The sequence below is a fragment of the Oryzias latipes genome, chromosome 16 (genome assembly GCF_053564925.1).
Source record: "Oryzias latipes strain Hd-rR chromosome 16, Olatipes_Hd-rR_3.1".
Taxonomy (NCBI): Eukaryota; Metazoa; Chordata; class Actinopteri; order Beloniformes; family Adrianichthyidae; genus Oryzias; species Oryzias latipes.
The window spans coordinates 15,771,149-15,785,441 of NC_136252.1; the positions used below are offsets into that span (position 1 = coordinate 15,771,149).

General features: G+C 38.4%; 2 protein-coding genes across 3 annotated transcripts in view; both read left to right on the plus strand.

The window, feature by feature from the left end:
- The window catches only part of LOC144984540 (uncharacterized), a 100,754-nt gene that overhangs the window by 76,732 nt on the left and 9,729 nt on the right, over positions 1 to 14,293 (plus strand). The window lies entirely within an intron of this gene.
- Positions 8,351 to 12,976, plus strand: LOC101164587 (C-C chemokine receptor type 1). Of its 2 annotated transcripts, none has more exons than XM_020710031.3 (2): positions 8,351 to 8,499; positions 10,298 to 12,976. In XM_020710031.3, exons 1-2 carry the CDS (start codon positions 8,474 to 8,476, stop codon positions 11,382 to 11,384), a joined length of 1,113 nt encoding a protein of 370 aa, XP_020565690.1. In that variant the 5' UTR covers positions 8,351 to 8,473; the 3' UTR covers positions 11,385 to 12,976. The 2 variants fall into 2 exon arrangements, with proteins under 2 accessions (XP_020565690.1, XP_004078074.1); XM_004078026.5 differs by lacking the exon at positions 8,351 to 8,499 and adding an exon at positions 9,388 to 9,654.

Below are 14,293 nucleotides of genomic sequence, written 5' to 3' on the forward strand. Positions count from 1 at the left end.
GCATCAGTTCAGAGAGAAAGTTCACCTCTTACCAGTTGTTTTTGTCCAAATGATGAAGCAAAAGGATTTAAGATAGGTGACCAGAACTTTTTTTGTTAATTATTGTATTATAGTCACTTTTATAACTATATAATGTAACTATTCTGTCAAAGTGGCCCTTTGCCCCAAACCCCAACTGCAAATTTAAGCAACTTTCTGCAGCATCTTGTTCTGAGACTGACTGGTTTCTCACACATGTAAATAAAAGTGATTTAGAAACATAATTTTTCTATTTAAAGGAATGTGAGATTTCTTGCTGATGTGTATCACGCAGTCACAACAATACCCTCACCCACCCTGCATTTTCTGCCTGTAACTTTAGGTAAAAACACTGATGCATAACAAAGCTTTTCATATTGTTGAGCTGTCCTCGAGGAGCTGTATCTGTCAGCTGCACCTAATCATTATTGTGACTTATGTTCTGCTGCCTACTAATGCAACTGCACTGTTCCATTATGCAAATGACAGGTTACCGCTTAGTCCTGAAAGGTTTTTCAAGTTCACATTTTCTGTTTTGGTGGTTAAAGTTACTTCTGCAGCTCACCAATAGCACCATAATGTTTTAATATGCTGTGCTTATTTTGTTTGGCTTATTGTAGTATGTATTACATGAAACATTAAATGCATTAACCTTGTTTACATCTTTATTAAAATCATATTTCCTCTGCTTGAAGTTTTGCAATTTCATACTTTGTCATGTAAATGTTAAGGTGGGTCTTTAATTAAAGACAAAGCAACTTCCTGTCTAACACAAGCTATGTCTCTGCTGTAAGAAACTTCAACAGCATTAGAATCTGGATCCCTTTCGGGGTCAATGAGATGCTGGAGCCTATCCCAGCGCCACAGGGCCGTTCAACCACATAAACTCTAAGATTCACACCTAAGGACAATTTAGAGACACAAATTAACCTATGAAGCATGTTTTTGGACTGTAGAAGGAATCCAACAGAATAGTTCTGGCTAAAAGGTTGCCTGGTCTTGACAAAACCTTATTAGCATATATGTTCTTACTGGACAAAGGCAATAAAGATATTTACTTGATGTTTCCATTCAGGTTCAGAACAGTACACAAGCAGAAGGACCACAAACATAACTTTGTGGAACTCATAGATCACACATTTGGCAACATAAATTATGCAGGAATTGCCACTTTGATGGTGAATTTCTGGTTTTGTTCTAACTATGACGGTCTGAACGAGTGCCCGCTTCTTCCCCTGGGCTTCAATAAGAACAAGACCCTGAGCTTGCGGATGATTCGTGCGTCCACGGAGAAAACCCTCACGAGTGCTGAAAGAACGTGCAATTTCACACAACAAAAGTGCCAGTTGGGATTGGAACCAGAGTTTTGTCACTGTGAGGTGAGAGTGCTAACCACCACACCACCATGCAGGAAACTGAGGGATGTTGCAATAAAAAAAGAAAACTTTCCAGGTCTGTTAGTACTTTTTAGATCATTTGTACCTCATTTCAATACACAACAAGAGAGAAGGTTGCCACTAATTTTCTGTCCCCAACCCCATGGGGAGCCAATGGCTAGTCTGATGGTGGAAATCATGCTATAAACCAGTAATCACACTACATCTGAGCTGGGAGGTCTTAGTAGAAAAAAAACTTTTTTGCTAATTAAGCTTTGTTTATGTATTTTTTCTACTTTGTCTAAATATATGTTTTGGTTAACCCCTGCCCCCCACCCCTTTTTTTGTTTCCTAAAGCTCCTCCCTCACACTAACCATCCACTTTACTCTCCCTCTCTCTCCTCTATCTAGGCCAAAACTAAAAAGAAATATATTTTAAAAGTATATAAAAAGTAGCCTGAAAAGTTAAGGGGTTTATACAAATAACAACTTACTTAAAATATAAAGTGGTACGGTCATCAGTACTGATAATAACTTGGTATATTTACGTTCAAAGGTTCCACAACCTCTGCAGCTGGACAGGAAAACACAGGGAAAAAGAGGACATTACATCAACAGTTTGTTTTTATTTTTATGATTGTTTCTTTTTTTGTTTGTTTTGAATAAGTACCTTCTTGGGACAAGCTCCCTGACCCTTGAAAGGATTTAGAAAATGTTAAGAAAATAAATGGATGGATAGATTAGTATCACATTGGTAATAAAAACCCTATAATGATCATAGTTTTGGTTTGCAATATATGTATGTGCTCCTAATTGTTAAGTTTCAAGTATGTTATCTGCTAAATTTGTGTCTTTAAATGAGCTCCCTACTATAAAACACCTTGCTTACTTTGACTATTCTTGCTTTTGTTTACATTTTAGAAACATATCTGGGAGCTTAAGATCCTTCTTTTAATGGAGAAATGCTGTTTTTTAAAGTCAATAGGAAGAGGAGTCATAAAAAATATATTTCTTCAAGAAAGTTTCAACACACACTTTTATTTTCACAAGATTAAATAAGAATATATATACTTTTTTTCCCCTTTGTTAAAATATGCTACTTTCAACTTGTCTCTTCCTAGCCCATCGAACACCAAAACAGTATTTTCAAAATGGTCCTGGGTGTTGATTCTTTTTTTTATAAATGTGGAAGCACTTTTATATGTCTGGTAACCTTGACTGCTACTTTGCAATTGCTTCTATTTTTTTCATTTCATTCAACTTCATTCACATTAATTAGAAACCACTGAGCTAAAACAGCTGTCAACACAATCTAGATTTAAAGCCTCAAAACCTCCTTTTACTTGGGTACTACAAAACAACATGGGTTGCAAAAGTCTTGAGCTTATTACATTTTGACAAATGCATCAAATTATTTTATTATTATGTAGATATTTACTTGTGTTTCTTCTGAAAGCATTGCTTCAATGGTTCTGGCAGTGTCTGCAGCATTGCAACCTGGCAGCATTTAGATTGTTTAAAAGCATGTGCAGCTGAGACGTGCACCTTTACTCAACATTTCAAAAACCACAGCTTGTAACCAATCTTTCAGTTGTGCTTTTGCAGTCTCTGTAAACATCCGAGAAACTTGCCGTTCCTGCAGAATTTTGTTTCCAAGGTAACTGCCAACACACAAGTCAAAAAACAATTTAGTAAGAAGCACCCATGAACTAAAAAGAACTTTGCATAGTATTGACAGCATTTATGTAAAAAAAAAAAAGTAAACGTATCAGGTGACTTTTACTGCAGTAACTGTTGCTGACGTGAAATGGACATTTTTTATAGTTTACTGGAAGATGACAAGGGAATAAAATAGGTTTGTGGTTCGACAAACCATCATTCTCAGCTGGTAATCTAGTTATTATTCGTGATTTGCTTGCTGATGTATGTAATACACCTACATTATTACCTCACTTACCTAGCTCTTCCTGTTTTTTGCTTTCAGGCGTGGTTTCATGTCAATGCAAAAGGCACGTATGCAAAACCCTAAACAAGAGTTGTATGGTCTTTGTCACTCCCATAGGGAACTTCAGCCTTTTGATCTCTGCTACCTCCAGCCACTGTTGGCAAACCTCCACCCCTCTAGATATCCCTCCACCTGCTCCCTGCTCTCACTAAAGATCACAGTGTCATCTGCAAACATCATGGTCCATAGAGATTCCTGTCCAACCTTTTCTGTCAGTCTGTCCATCACCACAGCAGACAAGGAGGGGCTCAAAGCTAATCCTTGGTACAGTCCCACCTTCACTTTAGACTCACCTGTCACACCTATCTCAACACTGTTAAAACTCTCTTGCATGTCCTGCACAACTTCACCTACCTCTCTGCTACTCTGAACTTCCACATAAAAACCACAGCTCCTCTCTCTGTTTCCTGTCATAGACTCTCTTTAGATCTACAAAGGCACAATGCAGCTTCTTCTGACCGTATCTGTTCTTATCTAGAAACATATTTGAATTAAAATTGGGAATGGAACTTTTCATTGGCATGAAACCATACTGTGGCCCACAAATGCTCAATTCTGACCTCAGTATAGCTTCCACTTCTATTTTCTGTGACTTTATAGTGTAACTCTTCATCTTCATGCCTCTGTAGTTTCCACAAATCTACACATCCCCCTTGTTTCTTCAAAAATGGACACCAGTACACACTCCTCCATTCTTCAGGCATTTTCTCACTCTCCAAACATTCCACTTGTCCAAAAACCTGAACATACCTCAACAGGTACAGTGTGATGTCAGGAACAACTCTCTTTCACACTTCAGGATCTTCAATAACTTTTTTACTTCATTTTTACCTACGATTTGCAACTTTTTGCTCTACAACAGCCATATTTTATGCTCGGTGCTCTCTTACATTTTCCTGATTCATTAGCTCTTCCTCATGCTCCTTCCATCTTTCCATTACTATTGGGGAACCTATGTGTGTGAAGTTAGGTATTTTGTTTAACTCCTTCAGTTTTCCTCATCTTCAGTTATAAAAAGGTTGAATGACGTGATTTGTAGGCGATTGCATTGCTGGCCTTATATTCCAGTCACGTGTGACGTCAACAGCAGGTGTCTCATTCTGCCGCAACTGGGGCAATTCTGTTCCGATGGGTGTGCGACCACTGTGACGCGAGCAAATACAAATCGCTTTGAAGTATAAACTGGCCATATCTGCTTCTGTATTCTAGATAACACACCCCTTCCTCTCAGTCTCCCTGATTACTTTAGCTGTAGCTGTCCAGTAATCTTGGGGAATCTCCTGAACAAAATCAAAGTCTGTTTCAACTCCTCCCTGAAAGCCACACAACATACTTTTTTTTTTCTGCTCTGCCCTTGTCTTCTTCATCCTACTTACCACCAGAGTCATCCTACACACCACTATGCTATCTGGCTTAACTCTCCCCAGTCACCACTTTGCAATAACAGATCTCTATCAAGTTAAAACGTCTCCACAAGATGTGATCAACTCGTATGCGCCTCCCCCACACTAAAATGTCATGCTGTCAACCATATTGTTTCCTTCTCCTCCAGCTCTCATCCTACCCAGGGCCATAAACTGACAACACTCACACCTTCAACTTCCAGCTTCAAACTCAGTGAACCCATTATCAATCTATAAGCCTTTCTCTCTTACCATCTGCTCTCTCAAACACATGGGATCTCCCCCTTTCTTTTTGCCAATAAACTGGCCAACTCTTTAGTTTTTCCTTGTCATATTTTCTACATTCAAAGTTCATATTCCAAGACACCTCTTGTTTTTTAATCTATCTCTCTTCCTACAAACACACTATCTACATCTTTGACTTCTTCTTTCAACCGGTAACGTTTTTAATGCAGCCTTTGAGGTATGAAGTTCCTCAGGCCACTAACACCTTGTCAAAGAATACAGAGAGGACAGTCTTGCTCAATCTCAGTGTCAACCTTGTGGTAGAGTGACTGTCCTGAGACTGGAAGGTCATGAGTTCGAATCCAGGTCATACCAAAGACTCTAAAATGGGACCCAAGCCTCCTCAGCATTAGGGGGTTAAACCACCAAATGGTTTCTGAGTGCAGCTGTGTCAGCAGCTCACTGCTCCCCCAGGGGATTGAAGACAAGAGCCAACCCCATCGCACTTCTTACCTGTTGTCTGGCTTTGAAAGTTTGTATATTTGTAAACCAGGAAAGTGTTCATTTCTTAAAATCAGTAATAGAGACATGGTGGTAGCACAGCTTTGGAAAATGTTCCTTGTTTAAAAAGGCTCTCTCTTGTAAAAAATAAAATACAAATAAAAATAAATAAAAAGCAAACCTACACTGTAGATTCCCACAAAGCATTGGCTTCATTTCCATTGGCACCCTGAAGGTCAACAGCACTGGAGACATTCTTTGGTAATTCAAGGCACAACCAATTCAGTATAAAAAGTACTGTTTGAGATTCGTGTGATTAAAAATTGTTTTGGTTTTATGATCTTCCTGACTCCGCCATCTGCCTTTACCTAGACTTCAGACAAGCACATGGAAGCACTTGTGGTTGTAGCCAAAAAACATAAATGAATTTATGAGTTTTGTGTTGGAGAATCAATAAAATAAATTTTAAAGTGAATGGGCTGCAAGGTGATCACTTAACCCCCAAAAGCACAAGACCCGGTAGAACAACAAAGAAAACTAATAAAATACCCACAATAGGAACAAGCAAAACAAATTGTTTTTCAAAGTAAATTGCAAGGAGAGACCAGGTCATGAACATAAAGATTTTTGGAGAAGCATAGTCATTTAGTATAGATTTTTCCCATGGTAACTGGCAAAGGAGAAAATAAGATTTTTATTTTTTATTTTTTTAACAAAAGCAGAATGAACCATTACGACATTTTATTTAGGAAGCATTTTTTTAATCAACTGATATTCTAAATGTTTTAACTTTAATTTTTCAGTCTAAGACTCCTTTGAATTTAAAGTTATAAATATATTACATTATATTTCTCGACCGGAGAAAGGTAGCTTGCCACCTCCCGGTGGGTGGAGTGTCCCTGCCCCAGGTGGAGGAGTTTAAATATCTGGTGGTCTTGTTCACGGGTGAGGGAAGACCGGAGCGTGAGATTGACAGGCAGATCGGAGCGGCGTCCGTAGTTATGCGGTCGCTGTATCGGTCCGTCGTGGTGAAGAGAGAGCTGAGCCAAAAAGAGCTATGGGTCATGACCGAAAGAACGAGGTCCCGAATACAAGCGGCTGAAATGAGCTTCCTCCGTAGGGTGGCTGGGCGCTCCCTCAGAGATAGGGTGAGAAGCTCGGAGTAGAACCGCTTCTCCTCCACATCTAAAGGAGCCAGTTGAGGTGGCTCGGGCATCTAGTCCGAATGCCCCCTGGACGCCTCCCCGGAGAGGTGTTCCGGGCATGTCCCACTGGGCGGAGGCCCCGGGGAAGACCCAGGACACGTTGGAGATACTACGTCTCTCGGCTGGCCTGGGAACGCCTCAGGGTTCCCCCAGAGGAGCTGGAGGAAGTGGCTGGGGCGAGGGAAGTCTGGGCATCTCTGCTTAGACTGCTGCCCCCGCGACCCAGTCCCGGATAAGCGGAGGAAGATGGATGGATGGAAATATACATTAATGTAAGAACTGTTTTGCTCCACTACACTTTTATTTTCTTTTGATTATAAGGAACTAATACTTTTCCTTTTCCACTTGTCTAATTCATTTTTTTGTAATTGACTCTGCATCAATATTCTAATTTTTGTTTGAAACTTTCAAGCAACAACACGTTTAGATTATCAAATTAAAACCGTTAATCAAATATTTGAGAATACTAAAAGTGTCATTTATTATTACAAAGTCTTAGTACTTAAGTTGTCTTTTGTCAGTAACTTTTTTACTGTTTCTCCAATAGTTTGTTGGATGACTTCTTTTACTTCAACTTCATCAATCTATGTGAATTAGCTCTACTTTTAGTGGCTCTTTTCCAAGTACAATCCTACCTCTGACTGCCTTTTTTACTAAATGTATCATTTTGTTAAACATTAAAATCATATAGTGCTTATTTTTATCATTCATTATGAAAGGTCATTTGTAAACTCAGCTCCAGACGTGAAAATGAGGGTTGAGTTGTTTTTCTACACAGCTCATGCTGTGAAAGTCTGATTATGTGCTTAGTCATGATGGTTATAGTAAGGGCTCTTACCAAAAACAACTCCAGACAGACATTTAAGATGTTCATACAGCAGTCAAAAAAACCCCAGAGAAAAGAAATTAGCCTTATCATTGATTTTTAAGGTCTTCATAACAAAATGAACTATTATTTTATTAAGGATTTTGTGAAAACTTTCCTGTCATAAACTGGTGGTGTAGGGCCCAAAATGCAGGAGACCTAACTTTGTAGCAGAAACATTAACATTTAATAAAAAAAACTTTAACGGAAAACCAGACACTTAAATACACTGAAGGCAAATGACTGGAAAGAAGACAGGTGTGGATGATCATCAACCGAAACAAAACATGATCAAAACCAAGAAATATATTTGACGAAGCCAAATCCAAGAGCGCCGTCCACGTGTATTTAATGTTCAAGTGCTGAATGAATTCCAATGGAACAGATTCCTTTAAATCTTTACATCTATAAACTGGTGTAGTTGTGTTTCAGCCAAATGCTTTCCACCCTTTGTGAAGAATTTTAGCTTTTTCAGTATATGCCAACAGGCGTTGACTGATACTCCACTTAAGAAAGTAGTGACACTTTGCATGGGAGAAGCTCAAACCCACAAAAGCTTTGCAAACCTCCAGCTGTCTGCATGTGCGCTTTTGGTCAAAAACTCACCTTGTACCTACAACGTTAGCAGGCACATGAAAACTTGTGGTATTGCATGCAGATGGGGTGGGCTTTTTGTGTATAGGAATGAAAACCATATTCAGGAAACGAAATACTCAACATGACATGTCCCATAGTCAGGGGAGGTGTTAAAGAGGTGTTACACACACAGCTTAAAAAAAATGACTCTGAAATACTGTCACTTAAATATTTATTCATCTCAGGTGCAGAAGGGTAAACATCTAGTATTGTTGTTCCACAGAATCTTCTAAACCAAAATGAACAGCACTGAAGGGGTTAACAGGCAAGTTTAAACTTTATTAACAAATATTTTTGTATGAGGTCCTATATTTTAATTATATTTACAGTGTTGTGGTGCCTGTTTCTGGTAGGAGACTAAAAGTAAAATTGAAGTTTTACTGTAAGTGAATTGCCTCCACTACATTAAATTAACATTTATGTTTGTAATTAGTTATTTCTCTGTTAGTAGGAATCATTTACATTAAAGCCTGAACATTTTGAAGTTCATCCATAAACTGGAAACAATCTGCAAAAATGTAAGTTTCATAAATACATCTGGATGTGTGAAAACTTTTTGTTTCTGTTTGTTTTGTTTTTTGCTAAAAATAGTTACCAAGCTGTTAGGTTCCTCTTAAATTCCTTGAAGTAAAAAGCCGAGATCATTCAGCAGCAGCATCCACACCATTCTGTCAAACATTTACTCATTTTATCAAAAAGAGCCAAGGCTTAATCAAATACTGTGATAACACTTGTTAGTTCTTGAGGTGGTGTGGGGTGTTAAAAATCTTCAATCAAAATGCAGATAGAAGATGTGAATGTGCAATGTGGCAGGTTGAAACTCAAGTACAAGGGCAACTATGAAAGAAAGGCAAGACTAATCAAAGAAAGACACATTTGTATATTCTTTATGTATTCATGAATTATTAGTTAGTTCTACTGTAACAGACTGGCGACCTGTCCGCCTACACCCAACAGTATCCAGGGTAGACTCTGAGAGCCCCATGACCCCAAAGGGGGTTAAGTGAATGGATGGCTGGATTATTTTTTACTCTTTTTATAACTTAATTATCAGAGGATGCAAAGCACACAACTCATAAACTGAATTTCAAATTTGTTTTGCTGGCAACTGTTCTGACTTTGGGTAATATAAAATGAGTGGACACATGTAGAATAGGCCTAAGGTCAGTCATAACAAGCCCAGAGGCTATTTGTATGAGCCAGGAGTAAAGACTGAATATGAAACAGAACAGATTTTTGTAACCTGGCTCCATCACACTAGCAGACAGGAAAGGGAAAAAAAAGGAAGTCTGGAAAAGTTTTTGCGCAAGATCAGCACACACTCAGACTATGAGCATTCTTTCACAGAATCAAAAACAGCTATGACAACTCCAGCTTTTAGTGTTTTCAGATTAAACATACATGAAGAGGTTTCTCCAAGGTAAGCTACAGCATACTTCTGTGGGCAGTTTCCTTTCTAAAAGCTTCGACAGTCAGAGGGAGCAGCCAGTTTTTCCCTGTGACTCGGTTTATTAGCTGCAGCTAGCTTTTATGCCTCTCTGTTTTCACTTTGCTGTTGGAACTTTAAAAGGTATTCAGAATGACTGCACAAACTACACAATCTTTAGCTGAGTTGTTTTACACCGCTTCACGGATAAAGCCATTATGTTTAGAAGGATGTGGAGATTTTATTAGGAACTGAAAGTACTTTTAGTCAAAGCTTCAAACAGACTGCTTAAAATATGCTTGAAAACAGAAGTAGTTTATGAATCTCTATGAATTTTGCATTTCAAAGTTCTAGAAATACTTGTATAAGTGCTGTATCTTAAACTCAGCAATACTAACAAATATATTATTGTTTCCCATTTGAATTTAAATGAACTTATGCTTCAAAGTAAAATGAAACATCAACATTTATTTATGGGTGTGGTTAAAACATCTGGCAGTCTGTATATCTAGACTAAACACCTAAATCATGTTGAAAAAAATAATTTTGCTTAACCTAATAACATATTTTTGAAAAAGAAAATGCTTCAAGGTCTAAATAATAATTTTCCATCCTTTGTGTTTTTGTTTAAATCCAGCTCTGGACATCCAACAACTACCTTCTCTGATGATGCCACCACTGAGTATGATTATGACTATTTCCTACAGTTTGAGACCTGTTATTATGAGAAATTAGGAGCTCGTTTCATTCCGGCCATGTATTCCATGTTCTTCCTCCTGGGGCTGCTGGGAAACTCTCTGGTCATCTGGGTCGTTGTTTGCGGAGCACGACTCCGCAGCATGACTGACATGTGCTTGTTGAACCTGGCCATTGCTGACCTCCTCCTGGTGTGCTCCCTCCCTTTCTTGGCATATCAAGCCAGGGACCAGTGGCTGTTTGGAGATGCTATGTGCAAGATTGTCCTGGGCGTTTATCATGTTGTCTTTTACAGTGGAATTTTTTTCATCTGTTTGATGAGCATCGACCGCTACTTGGCTATAGTCCATGCCGTTTATGCTATGAAAGCACGGACACTGTTCTTTGGAAGGATTGCAGCTGCTGTTACATGGACGGCTGGATTTTTGGCCTCCTTTCCTGAACTGATCTTCATTAAACAGCAGACAACCACAAATGTAAGCGTGTCTTTGTATTGCTTCCCGGCACTTTCTAAGAAAACAGAGAAAACAGATTCCAGCTCTCACTTTTGGACAATCTTCAGCATTTTCAAAATGAACATAATGGGGCTGTTTATCCCTCTTTGCATCATGACTTTCTGCTACTCACGGATCATCTGGAAGCTGCTGGACAGCCACTCATCCAGAAAGCAGCCCATTCGCTTAGTTTTACTAGTGATTGCTGTTTTTTTCTGCTGCTGGGTTCCCTACAACATCTCATCATTGTTCAAAGGGCTGGAGCTCCTTCAGATCTACATGGGATGTGAGAGCAGCAATTCTATCAGACTGGCTTTACAAGTCACAGAAGTCATTGCCTACTCTCACAGCTGTCTGAATCCCATTTTATATGTATTTGTTGGGGAAAAGTTCAGGAGGCAGCTGTTGAGATTGATATCCAAAACTCCCTGCTTGTTGTGTCAGATGATCAAGGTCTACATACCACAGAACAGAATCTTTGGATCAACGTACTCACAGAATACAAGTATGGAGGAGAGAAGCACTGCAGTGTAATGGGTGTTCTGCAATACGATATCAAGCTGATAAATCTAGTTTTGTTTTAATGAAAAATTGTGATTGGTGATTCTGGTTTTGTCTAATGCTGTGTAAAAAAAATGCATGAACTTTATGTAAAGATTTCACGTTCACTGCATAATTTTACCTACCATACTTTTCAGAGTATAAATCGCATTTTTCGAATAGTTTAGCCATATTATATTTCAAGAAATAATAACAACCCATAGAGGGCACTGTAGGTGTGTATATCAGTATTTGCTACTAACAGCAACGTAGAAGATGAAGCGCCACTCAATCTTACACCAGGCTAGATGGTATTGATCCAAGGCGACATGTTCAATGAAGGATTCAATAGATTTGGTGATTTGAAGTGATATAAAGAGTTAGTTGACTTGTAAGCATGTTCTGTATAGATATTTTATTTTGCTAAAAAAAAACAACACACAATTTATACTCCAGTGTAACTTAGACAAGATTGTTTCTTCTTTATAAATCATTGTTTTGGCTGTTGTGACTTATACTCCAGAGCGACTTACAATCCGAAAAATATACTTTTCCATCTTGCATTCCATAACTCATGAATGCAAGATGGTAAAAGTATATACCATCTTGCATCCAACAAGGTGGTATTTACTTTGCAGTCTTAGAATCACAATGTATGATGTTAAATGCCACACAAGTATGCTTTTCAGTAGAACGCATCAAATCAATCTTTTAAAAAGACATTGATTATATCAGTGATGAGTCAGGTTTGACTGTCTCATCATCAGTCAGCTGATTTAACTCTGAAATTGTGCCACCAAGGCAGAAGTTAAATTTGATCCAGATTAGAAGCCTCAAAATCCCTGTTTGTCAGTCTTCAAACATTTTCATACTAGTTTTTTTGTAATTGACAATTATCTCTTTTATATAATATTTAAAACAAAGCATCCTTCTTATGTTACCATATATTTGACCATGCATCTGAGTTTGCATTAGGCATGAAGAAAGGTGGCTAGAGCCACTTGCAGGGTTTACATTGTTTTTAAAGCCTCATTTAAGCTTTTGCACCTAACCACAACATCAAGGAAACCACAGTTTGAGAGAGGAAGCACGTAACCAAGGTGTCAGTTAAACCTTGGCTGCCTAAAAGCATAGCTATACAGCACAGTGTCCCTGCCTGCAGTGTTTTGCCTTTACAGTGACTGCTGTTGAAACGAAAAGGGCCATTTTCTATTTTTTTTTCTTTTTACATTTTTTGTTGTTTTGTTGCTGTTGAAAGTTTTAATAGAGCTGGAGCAAAAAATGAATAAAAATGCTGGAACCCAAAGCAGCCAAGGTGTTGATGCCTTAAAAAGTTTACGGCTGGTATTTATGAATTGAGGTTGTGTTTTAGCCCCTCTCAAACTGCATTTCCTGCTTGCAGCTTTTAAGCGCAAGATGTGCTGTTGTCTTTTGCAATCTTTGTTTTACATTTATTAAATGCACTGTAACCAATAATTGTTTTGTTGCACACTTTCTTTTTTTCTTTTTTGTCTGGGTTTTCATGTATTTCACTGTAAATTTGCATCAAAAACAGCTTTTAATAAAATTACACTTTTCCCCTGAAATTTAATGATTCACACTCATTTTTTATGCAAAGCTTATGCTTCTAGATAAGATTGTCTTTTTCATTACGAGAAATTCTCTAGAAAGAGAAAACATTGTGATCAGTTAAAGACAGGAGTTTTTTTTTTTTTTTTTGCTCTTGAGGGGCGCAGACAGCTGCAATGTGTCACTGCGAGGAACACCATCAGTGCAGGCGGGAGACAGCTACACATATGTGTTGTTGTTTTTCACCTTTCCGCATATCCCCTTCAGGGGTCAAAACACTTTTAAACAGCTTTCACTGATTTGCACAGGTTGTTTGACAAAGATTTTTGAGCCCTTCCTGACCCAACCCTGGATTGTATCCGAGGTGGGGACAGGGGACCGGTACAGGGGGATCCAGACTTGGGCCCCCTTGTGGCTACAGGCAGTGTAAAGGGTTTCATTGTTTCCCATTGAGATTTTCTCATACTTTTGAAAAAGTTGATCAGTTTAAATGCAAATTTTACAAACTGAACAATAAGAAGACATTTTCCATACCATAATGTTGTTAATCATAAAGGAGCCACAGCTGAGACATCAACACTAGCTATATTCTGAACTTTCTGACAGCAATAATCCATTTAAGTGGAGTCTACCTCATGCACGTCAGGCAAAAAGGAAGTGGTGTTGTCAAAGCACATTGGAGGTGTGCTCAGGCATCAGCTACCCACACATGAAACTATTTGAATTACAAAAAAAGGAGACAACAGCGGAGTTTCTCCTTCCTTTTTATTCTATCTGATGAGAGTGAGTTTCATCTCACTAAGTAGGTGGTTGAACTAGATCAGCACAAGAACAGCTCATATTTTCAAAGAAAGACAGAAAAAAAAAACTGACATCCCTACTCTTTGGTGCTTTCAGTTAGGAGTAACAAATTCAGGAGGATGCAATTACAACATAATTTCAAGAAACCCAACAATATCAAAATAAAATGATTGTTTGACCATGAGTGTGTTTAAGACCCACTCCGATCATGTTTTGATCTATTATAAAAGTGTTTCCAGTGGTCTTTTAATTAGAATTAAGCCGTTTTCAGCCAAAATTAGACCAAAAACCTGTCATTTTGTAGGACATAGTTACTGCAGAGCAACAGAAATTCAACAGAAATTCGTCTCCGGGTTGTAGGCAGACTGTTGGCTTGGGGCAACACCGCCCCCCCCCCTTACCCTCTCCATTGCAGGGAGCTTGTGGTCCACCCCAGTGTATTTTTTATGTCACAAATACACTATTTTTCAAACTGAATTTTTTGTCTGTTCATGATTTACAATGCTATGATTAAATAATCAATGAAATGCAGT